The sequence below is a fragment of the Tachysurus fulvidraco genome, chromosome 18 (assembly GCF_022655615.1).
Source record: "Tachysurus fulvidraco isolate hzauxx_2018 chromosome 18, HZAU_PFXX_2.0, whole genome shotgun sequence".
Classification (NCBI taxonomy): Eukaryota; Metazoa; Chordata; class Actinopteri; order Siluriformes; family Bagridae; genus Tachysurus; species Tachysurus fulvidraco.
Genome location: NC_062535.1, coordinates 285997 through 305026, shown reverse-complemented (window position 1 = coordinate 305026; position 19030 = coordinate 285997). Strand labels below are relative to the sequence as shown.

At 43.0% G+C, this 19030-nt stretch overlaps 4 protein-coding genes across 43 annotated transcripts in view; 2 read left to right on the top strand and 2 right to left on the bottom strand.

Moving 5' to 3' along the window:
* LOC125138460 (NLR family CARD domain-containing protein 3-like) overlaps positions 1-19030 on the top strand; it is a 358584-nt gene that overhangs the window by 80811 nt on the left and 258743 nt on the right. The gene's annotated exons all lie outside the window — the stretch shown is intronic.
* Positions 1-19030, bottom strand: part of LOC113636443 (NLR family CARD domain-containing protein 3-like) — a 63518-nt gene that overhangs the window by 15852 nt on the left and 28636 nt on the right. The gene's annotated exons all lie outside the window — the stretch shown is intronic.
* LOC113638542 (RING finger protein 175-like) lies at positions 3334-6919 on the top strand. Of its 2 annotated transcripts, none has more exons than XM_047802844.1 (9): positions 3334-3590; positions 4043-4080; positions 4193-4334; positions 4506-4660; positions 4754-4861; positions 5553-5673; positions 6211-6344; positions 6509-6610; positions 6722-6919. In XM_047802844.1, the coding sequence occupies exons 1-9, from the start codon at positions 3570-3572 to the stop codon at positions 6840-6842; spliced, it is 942 nt and encodes a 313-aa protein (XP_047658800.1). In that variant the 5' UTR covers positions 3334-3569; the 3' UTR covers positions 6843-6919. The 2 variants fall into 2 exon arrangements, with proteins under 2 accessions (XP_047658800.1, XP_047658801.1); XM_047802845.1 differs by having other exon boundaries at positions 3335-3933.
* Positions 7608-15724, bottom strand: LOC113638541 (tripartite motif-containing protein 2-like). 5 transcript variants are annotated; one of them, XM_047802809.1, is made up of 11 exons: positions 15384-15717; positions 14982-15159; positions 14465-14616; positions 13606-13786; positions 12662-13424; positions 12447-12547; positions 11943-12110; positions 10521-10689; positions 10009-10079; positions 9419-9559; positions 7609-9308 (listed from the first exon to the last, which is right to left on the bottom strand). In XM_047802809.1, exons 2-11 carry the CDS (start codon positions 15081-15083, stop codon positions 9156-9158), a joined length of 2001 nt encoding a protein of 666 aa, XP_047658765.1. In that variant the 5' UTR covers positions 15084-15159; positions 15384-15717; the 3' UTR covers positions 7609-9155. The 5 variants fall into 5 exon arrangements, 4 of the variants coding, with proteins under 4 accessions (XP_047658765.1, XP_047658763.1, XP_047658766.1 ...); XM_047802807.1 differs by having other exon boundaries at positions 15529-15717; XM_047802810.1 differs by having other exon boundaries at positions 15607-15686.

The following is a 19030-nucleotide window of genomic DNA, read 5'->3' as shown; positions in this document are numbered from 1 at the left end:
ACATTAATGCTGCTCACTAGGTTACATACTTAAGATACCACAAGTTTAAAACATTTGTTCAAAGTTGCAATGAAAAAGTGTCAAAGGTTTTTTTTTTTTTTTTAAATGCAAAGGATAAGGAAAGAAGTGCTAGTTGAAGTGCTTCCTGAATAAGTAGGTCTTCAACCGCCGCTTGAAAATAGCCAGTGACTCGGCTGTCCGGACCTCTATGGGAAGTTCATTCCACCACCTTGGTGCCAGTACAGAGAAGAGTCTTGTAGTAAACTTGCCTCTTACCCTGAGAGATGGTGGAACCAGTCGAGCAGTGCTGGTAGATCGGAGGTTACGGGGTGCAGTGCGAGGAATGATGAGGGCTTTGAGGTAAGAGGGAGCTGGTTCATTTTTGGCTTTGTAGGCCAGCATCAGTGTTTTGAACCGGATGCGTGCAGCTACCGGAAGCCAGTGGAGGGATCGCAGTAGCGGGGTGGTATGCGAGAACTTTGGCAGGTTGAAAACAAGCCGGGCAGCTGCATTTTGGATCATTTGCAGAGGACGGATTGCGTTCATAGGTAGACCTGCCAGCAGTGCATTGCAGTAATCCAGTCTAGAAATGACAAGAGACTGAACAAGTACCTGAGCAGTCTGTGTGGACAAAAATGGCCGAATCCTTCTAATGTTGTAGAGAAGAAACCGACATGAGCGAGTCACATTAGCGACATGAGAGGAAAAGGACAGTTGATTGTCCATGGTTACCCCAAGGTTGCGAGCTGTGGCTGAAGGGGAGATCAGATCATTGTGCAGGGATATAGCAAGATCATGACCTGGGGATGAATCACCTGATGATCAGCAGTTCAGTTTTGCTAGGATTGAGCTTTAACTGATGAGCAGTCATCCATGATGAAATTTCTGCCATGCTGAGATCCGGTCAGAAGCTGTGTTGTGTGTGTGTGTGTGTGTGTGTGTGTGTGTGTGTGTGTGTGTGTGTGTGTGTGTGTGTGTGTGTGTGTGTGTGTAGTGTAACACACAACTGCATCAATCTCTGAGAAACTCTTGATGTTCTATGAGGATGTTTTTCGCCTACAGACGACTTGTGTGACTTTTTCTGCTTTAAAAGGCTTTAAAGCTTCTGAAACTCATATCACCAGATTACAAACACAGCCTTCTTCACCTTAGAAATATCACCAAGCTGAGAAACATCCTGTCTGTATCTGATGCTGAGAAGCTAGTTGATGCCTTCATGACCTCTAGACTGGACTATTGTAATGCATTACTAGGTGGTTGTCCTGCATCTTTAATAAATAGGTTACAGTTAGTCCAAAATGCAGCTGCCAGAGTTCTCACTAGGACAAGAAAGTATGACCTTTAACCCCAATGTTATCATCTCTACACTGGCTACCTGTTAAGTTTAGAACTGATTACAAACTGCTGCTACTTACGTACAAGGCTCTTAATGGTTTAGCTCCCATGTATCTAACTAGTCTTCTAACACGTTACAATCCTTCACGCTCTCTGACATCACAAAACTCAGGACTTCTGCTAGTTCCCAGAATATCTAAGTCTACTAAAGGTGGTAGAGCGTTTTCTTATTTAGCTCCCAAACTTTGGAATAGTCTTCCTGATAGTGTTCGGGGCTCAGACACACTTTCCCAGTTTAAATGTAGATTAAAAACTCATCTCTTTAGTCAGGCGTACACATAATACATCCCATAATACTGTGCACTATTACATCTGACCAAATGCACATTATCATCTAGTGCTGGTTAATATTATAAACAGCTGCTACATTAATTCCTCTCCACTGCTTCTCTCTCTACCATCACGAGGCATCCAGACATTGTACCAGCTCTGATCGTCTTGATTTTGGACGTCCACTGAGATGAGGACGACTCTGTGAGGATCCTGAGACATCTACAGATCTACCAGCTCCAGTTGAACTCTGCTATACTAAAGAGGAGATGTAACTCCATGTGATCTTTGAGGACAACAACCTCCTCATCACTACAACATTTATCAGACTGTATATATATAATCACACCCCCAGTGTCACCCAGATGAGGATGAGGTTATATAATCACACCCCCAGTGTCACCCAGATGAGGATGAGGTTATATAATCACACCCCCAGTGTCACCCAGATGAGGATGAGGTTATATAATCACACCCCCAGTGTCACCCAGATGAGGATGAGGTTATATAATCACACCCCCAGTGTCACCCAGATGAGGATGAGGTTCCCCTTTGAGTCTGGTTCCTCTCAAGGTTCCTTCCTTTACCATCTAAGGGAGTTTTTCCTCCCCACAGTCACCTGAGTCACCTCAGACTTGTTCATTGGGGATAAATACATACACATTTAAATATTAATCTTGTATTTCTGTATTATATTAATCTTTATATTATTCTATATAATAACCTTCTGCTCTATGTTTATGTTCTGTGAAGCTGCTTTGAGACGATGTCTATTGTAAAAAGCGCTATACAAATAAACTTAAATTGAATTGAATTGTCTGAGCAGGTCCATGATAGCATTGAGTCCCCATCAGCTGAACACTTTTCGGTCATCATGCTCAGTCCTGAAGAGCGGAGGTGGCTCCAGCTCTGGTTCTCACCTGCTTTAGAAGTGGTATGGAGCATACATGAGTGCTCTGTGTTCTGGAATTAGGTTCATGTGGTTTGAGTAGCTGAGGTCTGGTAGACGCTGGGGATGTGTATGTAAATTCATTTAGAGTTCCTACGGTAAATAAAGTGTACGTTTACTCTCCAAATCTTATCCATAAAGGGTTTAGGTTTTTATCCCAACCACACTGGAGCCACATCTGAGTCCTCCTGTTTAATCAGTTGATCTGAGCTTTTATGAACATCTGGAGGATGCCAACGCTTTCCACAGAAGATCGGACACATCTGATGTCAGAGATGTTAACGTTATGTTAATTAGATCACAGAGTTTTAGCGCATGATGTTTTTAATCTTATGATAAATTGAAGCCTTATAACGAGTCGTTATGCCCAACACAGTGGGAACGCTCTTGTTGTAGGGAGTTTCTCTGCAGTTCCAGCTGTTATTCTACAGAAGTGACCATCGATGTGTTGGCGATCATCACTGTCTGTGATTTATGTGGTTATGTAACAACAACAACAACAACAACAACAATAACAACAATAATAATCATCATCATCATCATCATCATCATCGTCCCTCATTTTAAATCACAAACATTGCTCTGATCTTTTCCATTTTAGTTGTATGGCTTTTTCTTAAAATAGTACGATTTTATTCCTTAAAAATTGGTACCAAAAACATTAGATTAGTTTTCTATCAGCTATAAATACCCGAATAAAGACAAACAGATTAAACACGTGTGTAATCATCGATAGTGTGAAAGTTTTAGCTAAAGGAGGACTTTTAGTTTGAAAGCCGCGGACTAACCGGAAGCTCATATGACGTGTACATGTTAAAGTACGCCGAACATTTTGGGGATCTTTATGTCATAACTCCGTCCGTTATTCGGTGATTACTGTCTGTAGATCAGCGGTATGGTGATGATGCGCGCCGCTCAGTATAGAGTCTGATGTCGGTAGATCAGATGACCGACTATGGCTGAGCTTCACGCGCAGGTAGCATCAGACCCTCTGCCCTGTAAATACCCCTGTGACCCCGGGCTAGGGTTCGGGTTCGGGTTCGGCTTTATTCTGCCGCATGTTAGTACCGAGGGCCACTTAATGATCCGCTTGTGTAGAAGCGCGTGTTTTTATTCTCCTTTATGATACTAAATAAAAGCTGGATCCTAATAATGTGTGTGTTTATTCACATGGTGAGGATTAGTTCATGTGTTCACAGCGTTATAACGAGTTATAACAGCGATTCTAAACGTCTGTAATCATTAACATGGGTAAGGAGTCTCCAGTGTCAGTGCTGTGTTAAAGCTGGAGTTGTCAACAGGTCCCAGGTTGTTTAGGGGTCAGTAACACACTGAGATTCCTCTTTAATAGCTGATGGAACACCAGAGACTGTAACTGTAAAGGGATCGGTGAGAAATAATAAATAAAACGCTTTATTTTTTCTGCAGGAAGATCTTTCCAAAATGTCCTACAGAGAAAACTGGAAGTGAGTGTGTCTCGAATTCAGTGTTGTGTTTGTGTGTAATGTGTGAAGGCATCATGTCCAGTGCTGTAGACGTCCTGCTCTTTATGGTCTGTTTGTGTTCACGTCTCTATAGAGTACAGCATGAGCGACTGCATGTGCAGCACCGTGGTCATGAGGCCATGCACGCTGAGATGGTCCTGATTCTCATCGCCACACTGGTGGTGGCTCAGATTGTTCTGGTCCAGTGGAAACAAAGACACTGCAGATCTTACACAGTGAGTCTGTCTGCAGAACCGAGTGATTAGAAAAGGATTCAGGACTGAAGGAGCTTTGGTTTCTCCACACTGATCAAACCTTTGTGCTCTACATTTCTCATAAAATAAATCGTTTGGGGAAACTGTGATGTGTGTGTGTGTGTGTGTGTGTGTGTGTGTGTGTGTGTGTAGTTTGTGACCCTCCTACAGATGTGGGTGGTTCCTCTCTACTTCACTGTGAAGCTGTACTGGTGGCGTTTTTTGTCCACATGGGGCATGTTCTCCATCATCACCAGCTACATCATATTCAGAGCCACACGTAAACCTCTGTCTGGGAGAACACCCAGGTACCAAAACTGATCACTCTTTTACTGAACATCACTGACTCTTGTCATTCTTCTGCTGAGGTGAACATGTGATGAGCTGCTGGTGTTTTACAGGATGGTTTATAAATGGTTCCTGCTCATTTACAAGCTGAGCTACGCTGTCGGAGTCCTCGGATACCTGGCCATCATGTTTACTTTGTTTGGCTTCAATGTGTTTTTTAGGTATGTGCTTCACTGTGCATCACTGTCCCTCACTGTCCCTCACTGTGCCTCACTGTCCCTCACTGTCCCTCAATGTGCCTCACTGTCCCTCACTGTCCCTCACTGTGCCTCACTGTCCCTCACTGTGCCTCGTTGTGCCTCACTGTGCCTCACTGTCCCTCACTGTGCCTCGTTGTGCCTCACTGTGCGTCAGTGTCCCTTGCTGTCTTTTACTGTGCCTCAGTGTCCCTTGCTGTGCCTCAGTGTCCCTTGCTGTCCCTCGCTGTGCCTCGCTGTCACTCACTGTCCTGCGCTGTCTCTCACTGTCCCTCACTGTCCCTCACTGTCCCTTTATTAGTCTGCTAGGGGGTAAAATTGAGCCATAAACTAAAACTAGTGACTGAATGAGTTCTTCATTAGAGTTACAAAGTAAAAATCTGATCTCATGTAAGACTTTATTATTAATCTGTGTGAATATTAATGATGTCAGTGTAAATCTGGGGTTTATTTTGTTGGACACGTCTGATGAGTTGGACACGTCTGATGAGTTGGACACGTCCGATGAGTTGGACACGTCCGATGAGTTGGACACGTCTGATGAGTTGGACACGTCCGATGAGTTGGACACGTCTGATGAGTTGGACACGTCTGATCTAAACAGATGATTAATATTCAGTATCATTGAGTTAAAGTGTCTGATCTGATTGGACAGGATCAGGGCAGAGGACTCGATGGATGTGGGCGTGGTCATGCTCTTCTACGGACTGTACTATGGAGTGATGGGACGAGACTTTGCTGAAATCTGCTCGGACTACATGGCGTCTACTCTCGGGGTGAAGACTCTTTATTTATAAACTGCTTCATGACCGTGAACTAAATCACACTTTACTTCACTTCAGGAAAACTTTTCTTTTTTAAGTTTGTTTGAGATCTCAGTGCTTTTCTATAAGATGAATAAAACACCAGAAGATAATCAGCTTGAGGATCAGCTTAAGGATCAGCTTAAGGATCAGCTTAAGGATCAGCTTGAGGATCAGCTTAAGGATCAGCTTAAGGATCAGCTTAAGGATCAGCTTGAGGATCAGCTTGAGGATCAGCTTAAGGATCAGCTTGAGGATCAGCTTAAGGATCAGCTTAAGGATCAGCTTGAGGATCAGCTTAAGGATCAGCTTAAGGATCAGCTTGAGGATCAGCATAAGGATCAGCTTAAGGATCAGCTTGAGGATCAGTAGCTCTGATTTCCTCCTGACAGCGTGACCCCCAGTGTGTTCTTCCTCTCTGTGTTTAAGTGCAGTGTGTCATTACCTGAGTGTGTGTGTGTGTGTGTGTGTGTGTGTGTGTGTGTGTGTGTGTGTGTGTGTGTGTTTCAGTACTATAACCTGGGTGGAATGCCGTCTCGGAGCCTGTGCCATGATATCTGTGCTGTTTGTGGACAGAAGACTTTAGTGGAGGTGGATGAGGAGGGCGTGATGGAGGACACCTACCAGCTGTCCTGCAGTCATGTGTAAAGCTGCCGAAGCGTCTCGAGCGTTTCGGTCACATCTCACTCTAGAGCCTGAATTTAATTCTAATCTCGAGTCGAACTTTACTGACTCAGTGATGTGTAAATGTTATCATTCTGAGGGAGGTGACATCATCCGGACTCATGTTCATGTTGTTGGCTGACAGATTTCATGAGTTCTGTATTCGCGGCTGGTGCATTGTGGGTAAGAAGCAGACGTGTCCATACTGCAATGAGAAAGTGGACCTGAAGAGAATGATGAACAATCCGTATCCTTTAGCTCTGCTTTATTCCCTGATCCCAGTATTTTTATAGAATATCGTGTTGTGAAATTTCGTGTTTGTTTATTGAGGAGTTTTCGTCTTAACCGCGATCTCCAGCTGGGAGCGAACACACGTCCTGTACGGTCAGCTGCTCGACTGGCTCAGGTACCTGGTTGCCTGGCAACCGATCATCATCGGCTTCGTGCACGGGATCAATTTTTCACTTGGTCTGGAGTGAAGTGTGATGAAGAGTCGTCAAAAAGTGTTCGATTGTGTGCTATTTTATTATTTATTTATAAACTATAAGTTAATGTAGATGATGTCGTCATTTATTTATCTGATAAACAACATGACGGCCGTGAAAAAAGCCTGAGACATTTATCATTTGTAATAATGCGCAAAATCAGCAGCCGAATCACACACACACACACACACACACACTCACGTGCCTGTATAATGTGTGTGTATGTGTGTGTGTGTGTGTTTGTGTGTGTAAAAGATCCTGGTTTGATTTGGTTCAATCAGTGTTGGTTGCCGATGGCGACATCACAGATCCTCCAAGTGTCGTATTGTGTCTGTGTGTGTGTGTGTGTGTGTGTGTGTGTGTGTGTGTGTTGTCGTTATTGCTCAGAAATCCGTTGTGTAAGTCTGCGGGTTGTGAGCAGTTGTGTGACAGGAAGTTTGTTGAATCTGATTGATCTGATCAGACGTTCACATGTCTGATGGAGCTGCAGTATAAATTGATCCCTTCGTCACTTCATTAATGTCTCTGGAGTTTTTCCTGCTTTCTGAAGGCAGCGTGTGTTTAAGGTTGTTGTTTGGTTGATGATTAATTTTAGTCTTAATGATCGATTTATTGTAATTTCTCCTGATTTTTGTCGAGTTTTTGTGTATTTACTTTTCTCCTGCTTATTAAATAAAATATTAAATAAAAACCAGAATGTAAATGTCACAAAAAAGTGTAAAGACACACAAACATTTCTGCAGTTAATTCTAATATTTTAATCGTCTTTAGCATCGTGACTTTTTTATTATGACACCAGCATGAAGGTTTTACACACAAGCGAATCTCCATGAAGCAAAAATTAAATTCATTAATGTCATTTCTGGTAAAAATAATGTTAAAGCTTTTTTTTTATTTTAAATACAGAACACAAACATTCAAGTGGAATTTTAAATAATCCGTTAAATAACATTCCTAGCTTGATTTTTGTCATCAGTACAAATGAAACTGTACAACAGCAAACATCCAAACAGCTGGAACAAAAACAGAGGCAGGATTTTCACCTGAAAGCAGAAATGAGAAACACGCTTTGTGTTAAAGTGACGATTTACTGTTACTATAGAAACGTATCGAGTGAATTCGGTCGTCTGTTCTATTATCGAGTTAAAACATCACGTAGGAAATGATGTCATATAGAGCTGTAGATGTGGATGTAGTGTATCACAGGTGGAGAAAAACCTACAGGAGGAAACTCAATCTGCAACAAACTAGAAAAACTCACCGCTTTTCTCTGAAACGTTAGTTAAGATAAATACATAAATATAGAGTTTTTTCCCTTTTAAATATTTGAAAATAAAAATAGAGGCCTGGCATCTGCTAGTGAAGTCCTGACGAAGGCGAGAGGACGGTGATGATGTGGATCAGCTGGACTCGGAGCTGACGTCTGGGACACCATCACCGTTTCCTCTATTAGTTTAGATTTTATTTACTAAGTGCAGCAGGGAAAGGCTTTAACGTGCAGCTCGAATTAAACAGGTGAAGTTTGTTTACAGCTAAACTTTAAATAGTGTGATTAAGTTCAGTTCAGTCAGACGGAACAGTGACGGAGAACCTTACTGAAGTTCTGTGATGTTGCTCACATGCATGGAGCAGAACGGAGTAAAGATCGAGCAAATGGACTTCGATTACAGACACATGCTCGTCCCATCTCAAAAACTCTCCCACGACGCAGCTGATATTTGAGCGGCTTTTAAATAAAGGTGTGGTCACATTAACGGTGTGGTCACATTAAAGGTGTGGTCACATTAAAGGTGTGGTCACATTAAACCTCCCATTTAAATGTCTGCAGCTCTGCAGTACGCTTCTGTGGGTTAGCGCTCGTCTGTTACTCCTCAGTAATGAGGCAGGTGGAAGCCGAACCCAGACGTGTAAACAAAAGAATATCGATAAGAGAAAAGATGAGATAATTTACAGTAAAGTAGACGATGAATATGACGATGTTTTAGAATAATCATTAAGTGAATGAAATAAAGTATTCCTTTAAATTTAATCTGTATCTTCGCAGCAACGTGTAGAAAGTTGGCGAGATCTTGGACGCAATACGCAGACGATACGATTCTGTGTGAACGGAACAGAAGCTAAATGTGACCACACTTTAACTTTACAAACCTCCCAAAATCCATCTGATTTCACTGACCATAATTATACAAAACATTCAGGTCACATGGATGTGTTCCTGCAGAAAGGAGGCAGTTAGCACAGGAGAGTTAGCGTGACGGATCTGCAGCAGAAGTGCAAGAGGGAGAGACAGAACTATGAAGCACTGAATCACTGAAGGTAACGGTACACCTTAAAACAGTGATTTCCGGAGTCGGCCACGACAACGTGGCCATCAGAGGTCAGGGCGAGACCCTGCGGCCCATAAAGAGGATCTGCCGCTGTGTTGATGTAAGACAGAAAAGAACCACTTCCATCAAACACCTGAGTGAACACAGGATGAGTGCACAGGTTATTCCACCGACATGGAGCAGGGAGTCGTATTTCATCCAGCATTTAAGCTCACAGATGTAAACATCTGCATGATTTAATACCTGTATGCGACTGTTCCCCCAGTCAGCTACGATGATGTTCCCGTTAATGTCCACTGCGACACCTGTGGGAGCGTTAAACTGTCCGTTTCCTTCACCGTTTGAACCGAATTTGAGCAGGAACTCCCCTTCAGCACTGAACACCTGTAAAGAAGAACAGAACCAAACAGGAGAAGGCACTTAATGCTGACCATCATCAGTGCTGTAGAGCTCCTGATCTACAGCAGCAGCTCGGAGTCAAAGTAAACCTTTAGTTTAATGTTTATTTCTCCTATTAACAGAGAAGCTGCTGAAGAACCCACTGTGTATATCTGCTGTAATGTGAGTGACAAAAAGAACTCGATCCGTTCATGTTACACAGTAAATGAACCTATACGTGGATAACAGTCAGCGAGTAGTTCTGCTTGTACAGCAGTGCAGCATCTCACAGCATGTCTTACATTGAGATGTTCTACAACATGCTCACTGCCAGTTACGGTCTTTATAGTTAGACTTTAAAGAGTTCCAGTTTCTCTGAGAATAACAACGTTGTAAAGTAAATAATAAGAGCTTTAACAAGATTAACGTTAGCTGAAGAACATTCTGTATCTTACCTTGACTGAATGATTGTGAAAGTCAGTGACAATTATTTCATTATTATTGTTGACTGCAGCAAAATGGGGTCCTAGAAAGACAAAGAGTGTACGATGAGCTGCATAAATATTGGCACCCTCAGGAATGTTGATGTGTGTGTTGACGTGTGTGTGTGTGTGTGCATGGTGATGTGGTTTCGTTTCATCACATGGAGAAGGGTGTATCACACCCAGTTCTCCTGACCTCCACATCCTCCACCACCCTGACCATGAAAAAGCGCTTACTGAGACAAGAATGAATGATGTGTTTTATTTATCTTCTTACCCGTCTTTAACAAAGGTGCCAATAATTCTGAAGCTGTCAAGACTTCACACAAATATATATTTAATTCAACTACATTAGATTTGTACTGTGTTTGTAACACAAAGTAATTTAATAGAAACCCGGGTGTAACTTTAGACCCCTGAGAAGCTCCATGGAAAACCCTCCTGAGGGACCAGACACACAACATACACACTGTGTGTTTTATTACCTGCAAACTGTTTGTCACCATTTCCTCTGCTGCCAAACTTGGTTACAAGTTTCCCACTGGGCTGGAAGATGAACACCATGCAGGCCTTGTTGTCCACCACGATAACGTGACCATTCTGATCCACAGAGACACCCTTAGGACCCATCAGCCTACCAGAACCCAGCTTAGCCTATGCAGAAAGAGCCATCAGTAAATGTTCCTTTTCTTCCACTGTTAGACAAACTGAAACCAGACTGAACTGATGCCCTGGACTGACAGATCTCCCATCTCTCCCATAACAGACCATCCTGCTTTCACAGCTAGGAATCTTGGGGATGTTAAAATAACACACGCCACTTTGGTCCAAACACATCTCAGTCTCCTCAGTATACAAGCTCCATGTTCCACATTTGCCTTGTTGTAGAAATAAACCTCCATCAGATATAGACCTTGGACCTGAGATAGACCTTGACCCTGAGATGTAACCATGTTCTTAATCTTAGTTTATCTGGAATAACATTAGACTGAAGACCTAAAGATTCACTCCTGGCTTTCAGCAGCAAAGACAGAGTTTTGAAAAAATCCCTGATTTTTGTAACATCTAAGAGCCAAAAGAGCAGCAAAGGCTCTATAATTAGGGCTCAGAGTACTGACCAGGGTGTGAATGTGAACTAAATCCCAGGACTTGCTGGTGAGTCATTTAACCCTCATGTGTACATGTAACTCAAAATCTCTCTCTGCTTTAATGTCCTGGGGTTAGGGTTAGGGTTAGGGTTCCTCACCAGGCTCCAGCTCGGGTTAGGGTTAGGGTTAGGGTTCCTCACAAGGCTCCAGCTCGGGTTAGGGTTAGGGTTAGGGTTAGGGTTCCTCACCAGGCTCCAGCTCGGGTTAGGGTTAGTATTAGGGTTTCTCACCAGGCTCCAGCTCGGGTTAGGGTTAGGGTTAGTATTAGGGTTCCTCACCAGGCTCCAGCTCGGGTTAGGGATAGGGTTAGGGTTAGGGTTCCTCACCAGGCTCCAGCTCGGGTTAGGGTTAGGGTTAGGGTTCCTCACCAGGCTCCAGCTCGGGTTAGGGTTAGGGTTAGGGTTCCTCACCAGGCTCCAGCTCGGGTTAGGGTTAGGGTTAGGGTTTCTCACCAGGCTCCAGCTCGGGTTAGGGTTAGGGTTCCTCACCAGGCTCCAGCTCTGTCTCCAGTGATACGGAGGTTTAAAGACAGAGATGCTTATTTAGATGTTAATTTGCAATTCCTGTCCAAATATTTCAGTACTCCTTTTTGTTCTCCTTAAACATGAGCCAAGCACTGAGCTTCTACAGCTTCCACACCCTGGTCCTGGAGAACCTGCTCCCCTGTTTTAGTCTTCCTGACTCATCTGTGTTGTACTCCAGGTTTTGCAGGACTAGCATGTTGTGTTATTGTCACATAAAAGGTATTATCACACTCACTTTGTATTTGCCATCACTGGAGAAGATGCTGACCCACTTGTTATCATAGTCAGCGATGATGATGTCACCATTGGGATGAACAGCGACACCAGTGGGCCTCTGCAGCTGCCCTGGCGTTCGCCCGCGAATTCCAAACCTGCTCTGAAACTCGCCCTCATTGGAGAAGATCTGAGCAAACAAAAAGGATATAACTACAAATTCAGGGACATTAAAGCAATTGAATCAAACTATTTATTGCATTTCAACATTTCTAGACTTGAGCACATATCGTAGTTGTTGGTTTGTACACCAGAAGACTTGTCCTAAACGTCCCCATAACATTCCTGTACACACAGAGGATTATGTTGCTATGAGGGTTGAAGATCTGCTCAGGGACACAAAGTTCAATACTGATCCAAGCAAAGGTAAATATTCACTGAAATGTCTGTAAATGCTAACAGTAGACGTTCATGTTCCGTCACGTAGCTATTAAAGATTCCAGTGTTTATACTGAGTCCTAATCACCTGCACACACTGATTATTACTGTCTGCAATCAGGATACTCCCTGGTGTAGCAGCTACACCCTGTAGATTGGTGAATTCACCTTTATTTCTTCCTTTTGTTCCTGTGGAATAAATAAATCACACATAAGAGACCAGACTGAAGGCTATAGCGATTTATACAGATCCTTTCTTCCTAATAACAATAACGAGTGAAAGCTGGTGATTTTTCTTCTTACCGATTCTAAAAATAAGATCATCTTCAATGGGATTTACTTTCTTCTTGGGTGTGCTGAACAAGCTCCCACCTCTCCGCACCCCCTTCTGTCGACTCCTGCTACCAGGGGACTTGGCACTCCGTCTCCTCGCACCACCATCACTGGAGCCCGTGGAAGCAGCGTTGGCCCCAGACGTGGTGGTTGGAGAATCGTCTGGAGAGTTGGTGACCTTCAGACGGAAGGGGCTTCCCTTGATGTGCTGATCATACAGTCTCAGTGCCAGACTGAAGTCCCCCTCCTTGTGCAACGTGTACAGGAACTCATACATGCCATTCTTATGGTCCAAAATCTCTCCATCCATGACACTGCCATCTGGTGTGAAGACTTCTCCTGAGATGACGGCATTGCCCGACTTACACAGGCCCCCTGACTTGTCTCTGGTTGTTATGATGACGGAGGTTGGCTGACCTACAATGCATTGCTCAAGGCCTTCTCCTGAAGCCTCAGTCTGACTGGCCACTGCGTTGGTGGTGATAATGGCACCCAGGTTGTGTATGGACTTGCGAAGTCCTTCTACTTCCATCATGAGCTCCAGCTGATCGTTCTCCTCAGGCTGGAGAGGAAGTCCCTGACTGGCCAGCTCACTCAGTCGCTCTCCAAAGTCTTTATGAGTCTGCAGAACAACAGCCTCACTTGCTCCATCCAATGCCTCTCCTGTCTGACTACAGTTACTGCAGATATCAGCCTCCTCTCTAAGCAGTGTCTCTAACTGTTTCTGTAGTACCTAAAACCATACAAACACATGAACCTTCAGCTTCAAGCCTTCTGGACAACTGAAATAAATAAACATAAATTCTATCATTTACTTGTAAATACAAAGTCCTGTGACTTGAGGAACTCCTCTGTGTTCTGCACAGTGTGCTTCTGCATGAATGAACAAAATGTTTGCATGCATTCATACACACCTTCTGCTTTAATCCATAGGTGACCTCTAACTCCATGAGAAGGACACTCTTACGTGTATCCAAGGTCTTGTGCAGCTCGCTAAAGGAAGAGTGAATATCCTCCTCGATAGAGTTCTTCTGAGAGCTTAGCTGCTGCAGAATATCTTTCAGCAACAGTACAGCATCTCTGATCTGGGGAAGTCTGTAGGATAAACAACCACTTCATCGTTCAGACAACTGACCAAGTTCCATACAACAGTGAAAGTCAGACGTCACTGCACTTTGGAGGAAACGAAGGTTTTAAACCTTAGAGAAAATAGTTTGTGAACAAGATACTTATAAATGATGTGCACCAGCATTGTGACGTTGTGTGTGAAGTGCACACACACCATATTGGGTCTTTAAATTATAATAACTGTAGCCCATCTTTCTGCTTGACACACAGTCTCTACACTGTACATTAGTAGGACGAGACCTCTTTAATGGGACACTTTATTACTCTTTATATGTCACTGTTAGATGGAATATAGTCTTTAAAATATCTAAGTAACCGCAGTCCTTTGGCCATAAACCACCGATGAGGAAGAAGGAGATTATCTTTAGTTTAATCCCTCTTTAGTTTAGTCAGGTATTATCTGGTCAGCCATAGAGGTCTCGATCTTTTCATAAAGAGGGTAGACTGTGTACAGGTTCACTTCAACACTGTGTTGGTGGGATGGAGGGAGCACCACAGCGTGAGGATGCTGCTTATCAGTAAGGAAACTGGCTTAAGATGGAGTTAAAAGCAAGAAGGATTCAGTTCCATAGAGTAACTGTACAAAATGTGGAAAAATAGAAGTGGAAGAATTTCAGGTTTTTGAAAGTCGGACCTGAGTCATACCTGTTCTGAGCTGCGTTTAGGCTCTCATGTAAAGCTGTTTGTTGTTGATCCACAATTTTTTGCAGTGAATCTGTCGGGTGGTCGGCATGTTCCCCGAATACACACTCCTCACACACAGCACTCTCACACAGCAGACAGTAAAATGCAAGGGCCTAAAAATATCAAATATAAAAATCACATAAATAATGTTCATGTCCCTGAGAGGTGTGCAGGCTCCTGTGGAACACTGCCTTTAAATCTCAGTTGTGTAAGTCAGAAGACTGCTTCAGAGGTTCGGAGGCAGGTAGTGGAAAGTTTTTCATCTATTTGAGGGCAAACTGATTTTTTTGTGTAAATGGAGGCCACAGCTGCGCTCTGGTACAGACTGAGCTCTATATCTAGGGCACAAATATCAGAGTCACAGGAGACTTAGTCTACAACTCCTTAACCATTAGAGTTACTATTGCTGTGTGTGTGTGTGTGTGTGTGTGTGTGTGTGTGTGTGTGTGTGTGTGTGTGTGTGTGTGCATGCTCCTACTTTTCCTTTATGTTGAGAGCAATCTGTTCCTTTTCCAGGAAAAGCCTCCAGAATGGTACATTCCTCACTGCTGCTGTCTGGAGAACCTTGCTGTGCCTCCATGTGGTTTGGAGGTTAAATTAGCACAGATCAGTGCAGATTAACGCAGACTAGCGCAGTCTGGGTGCAAAAGTGCAGACTGAAATCAGAATCATGAAGCAGAGATGTTGGTGTTAAATAAAGTCATCAGAATTTCAGCTGTAATACACAAGAGACCAAAAGTCATCAGTTCATTAACAGGTTTAAACAGTAACAGAGAAAGCAGGTGACTGTTGTGATGAAGTCACTTAAAGCTGTGAAAGTTCCAGTGTGTTGATGTGGATCCAATGTAACTGAAGTGTTTATTGGGTGGGAGGGGCTTACTTTCTCTTCCCTGTCAATCACGGCCACACTAGCCAATTGTCTGTGAGCTCATGTGGAAGAGGGCAGATAGCGCTGGCTCCTTACCCAAAACTACAAATGTAGATTACATGTAAACAAACAGAAGTGTGTGAGACAAGTTTCTTACCTTCAGTATGAACTGTGTGTGTTTGAACAGAGTGTGTGTTTGAACAGAGTGTGTGTTTGAACAGAGTGTGTGTTTGACCTAATGTTCACTGTGCAGTTTATCTGAAGACATGGAGTTTTACAGGCCAAATATAACCTCCCCTCATCTTACATTCAGCCCTGTGGGGGGACAAGTACACACACACACACACACACACACACACACACACACACACACACACACACACACACACACACACAGGAATGGCTATTTTAAAAACTTCATGAATTTTATATACAGACTTCTGCTTTCTTATTATTATATGTTTATTTCTTTTTTTTCTCTCTTCTGTTTCTGTACTTCTATAAAGCTGCTTTGAGACAATGGGAAAAGTGCTATAGATGCTCCTGAATGTGAGAGATGCTGATTTTCACACACACACACACACACACACACACACACACACACACACACACACACACACACACACACACACACACACACACACTAATCCCTCAGATCTACCATGTGTTATAACACACTTTACACTTGATTTGTCTGATCATGTTTAATTCTAATCTAACACAGTTTATCAGATCTGGAGTTTAACTCAGATGAACAAACTTTACAGCTGGAACTAAAACTGCTTCCGATCAGGATGACGGTTGTGTCGTTCTCTGGGAATTTATTATCTCACTGCTTCCTCTGCATTCCCTGGTTTCCTCCCAGTTCGTCAATAACAGGCTGGACTGGGAGTAGATCGGACTGTACTGGGAGTCTGACAGCATGTCCAGTGTGTGTCCCAGCAGAGGCTCTGGATCCTGTTTAAGCTCTTACTGAGTGAATGTGGTGACATTGGGCTGGAGGACTGTGTAATAACCTTCTGTATAACGGCTCAAAGCGCTCATGTCACATCATTATTAATGACCATAAACTCATTTATTCATCATTCATAGACTTGTAATAAATCCCAACATGAATACAAACAGTTCCAACATTATAAAGGTGTTTACAGGCGAGGGACTGAAGCTGATATCCTCCTGTACAGATACAGGATCAGCATCGTCTAACAAAAGGTTCAGGGATTCAGGACTGTGTGACTTCGTCTGGTTTATTAGTTTATTTACAGAAAACAAAATCTGTGTAAATTTCTACCCAGTTATTTCTTCCCTTTGCTCACAGATTCCAGAGTAAATGGATGGAGCTGTTTGACGGTTCTCTCTCGAGCGACAGATAAACAGCTGACGTCAGATCAGATCGTCACTCTGTCTGTTTCACACATCTTAAGGAATTTCTTTCTTTCTTTTTGTCCAAAGGTAAATGGACATTCTTGAAGCCACTGTTTCTCCACTCGATGTTTCACCTCCACCTCCTTCATATACTGAAGCTACTCAGAGTCCACAGCCCCAAACTCCACCTCCTACTTATGGAGAAGCAGGTGAGTCTGAGGTGTCCTGATGCTACACCTTTATCTGCTCTCAGTAATGGACATGGTGCTTTAGCACTCGTGTTATTTTGACTAGAGATCTAATGATATTAATGAAGTCAGCCAGTTCCTCATCTCCAACTAAAACTGTTGCCCTCACCCACCCTCCCCTGCCCCTTCCCTGCCCTCCACTGCCCTCCCTTCCCATGCCCTAAGATTTATAGACTCATAAATATATAATAAATAAATAATGAGGGGCACGTTGTCTTAGTGGTTAGCACATTCGCCTCACACCTCCAGGGTTGTGGGTTCGATTCCCGCCTCCACCTTGTGTGTGTGTGGAGTTTGCATGTTCTCCCCGTGCCTCGGGGGTTTCCTCCGGGTACTCCGGTTTCCTCCCCCGGTCCAAAGACATGCATGGTAGGTTGATTGGCATCTCTGGAAAATTGTCCGTAGTGTGTGTGTGTGTGTGTGTGTGTGTGTGTGTGTGTGAGTGAATGAGAGTGTGTGTGTGCCCTGTGATGGGTTGGCACTCCGTCCAGGGTGTATCCTGCCTCGATGCCCGATGACGCCTGAGATAGGCACAGGCTCCCCGTGACCCGAGAAGTTCGGATAAGCGGTAGAAGATGAATGAATGAATGAATGAATGAATGAATGAATAAATAAATTATAAAGAACCTACCGTGTGTTAGTTACAGCCTCGTGTGATACAGATAATGTTAGTGAGGTTACAAAAGTTGTTAATTACCCTTTAAGCGTTTGTCCCTGACTGTTTTCTATCATTATTAAATGATAGTTTTGTTTGTAGTGGGTGTTTGTCCTCTGCAGTTGGACAGTGCTGTGTCTCCTTATCCAATCCTCAGCGTTCCCACAGAAATCACAGCCGTACATCACACACAGACAGGTCAGTGACTCTGTGGAACCCAATAAACTGTTGGTATATTTTCATTTAAATCACAATAATTTTACTTTTAAGTGCCAGATGAAGATACAACTGGAACATCCAGACATTTCTCCTCAGAACCACCAGAGGGGGCCATTTCATCCTCTATCTTGTTTCCTCCCATTACGTCCTGTTTTAAACAACTATTCTTTCCTTTGTTTAGTTGTTAATTAATAAAGTATGCAAATTATCAGTGGGAAATTAACTTAAATATAGAAATATAGAAATATACTTGTACCTACAACATGTCATTGTTTTGACCTCCATCTGAACCTGAGGTCTTACAAACGATTTCTTCTTCCTGGTGATTGTGTGTGTGTTGAATTCTGTCCCAGTGTTTGTTCAGCCTTCACCCCATCAGCTGATTCCACACCAGCAGTTAGCTGGAACACTGGGTGATGCTCCTACTGTGATAATCTGCCCTCATTGTCATCACCAAATTACCACCAGTGTGTGTTATAAACCTGGGAATGCAGCATGGGGCATGTGCTGCCTGCTGACACTTTTGGGGTAAGATCAGATTACCAACTGGAATGATTAGATGAGTCTAATGATGTAGAGATCAGATTATTTACAGCAGATTTGTTGACGTTTAGGCACCTTTAGTAAATCTGCATGCTTGTGAGTTTAAACCCCAGCACTGCCACTGCTGGGCCCTTGAGCGAGGCCCTTAGCCTCAGCTCACCTGCTCAGCTGTTTAAATATAAAAACAAATGTCTCCAGATAAGGAGAAGGATTATGAGAAGGACGTAAATGCAAATCATAAACCTTGTATAAATAAAAACACTTTATTTCATCATAACTAACACATTCAGAAACACTGCAGGTCATTTTTTATTTTATTAAAAACAACACAGCATTGTTAAGAATAATAAAACTTATAGATACATTTTAGAAGATAAAATAAAAATAAATAATAAGAAGAGGAAAGAAAAAAAGAAATGAAAAGAAATCCCCATCATCTCACATCCAGTGTGTCTGTAAGCGGTAGATAAATAAGCAGAACATCACCCCCTGCTGGAGGGGGAGAAGATTATCTTCTTATCCAGCTGGAAAAAAAAGCCCCATATTTTCCCAAATGCATTTACGAGAACCTCTAATCTGCTGTTACTCAGTATTAATCTTCTAATAAGTAGAATATCTAAAGCCAGGGT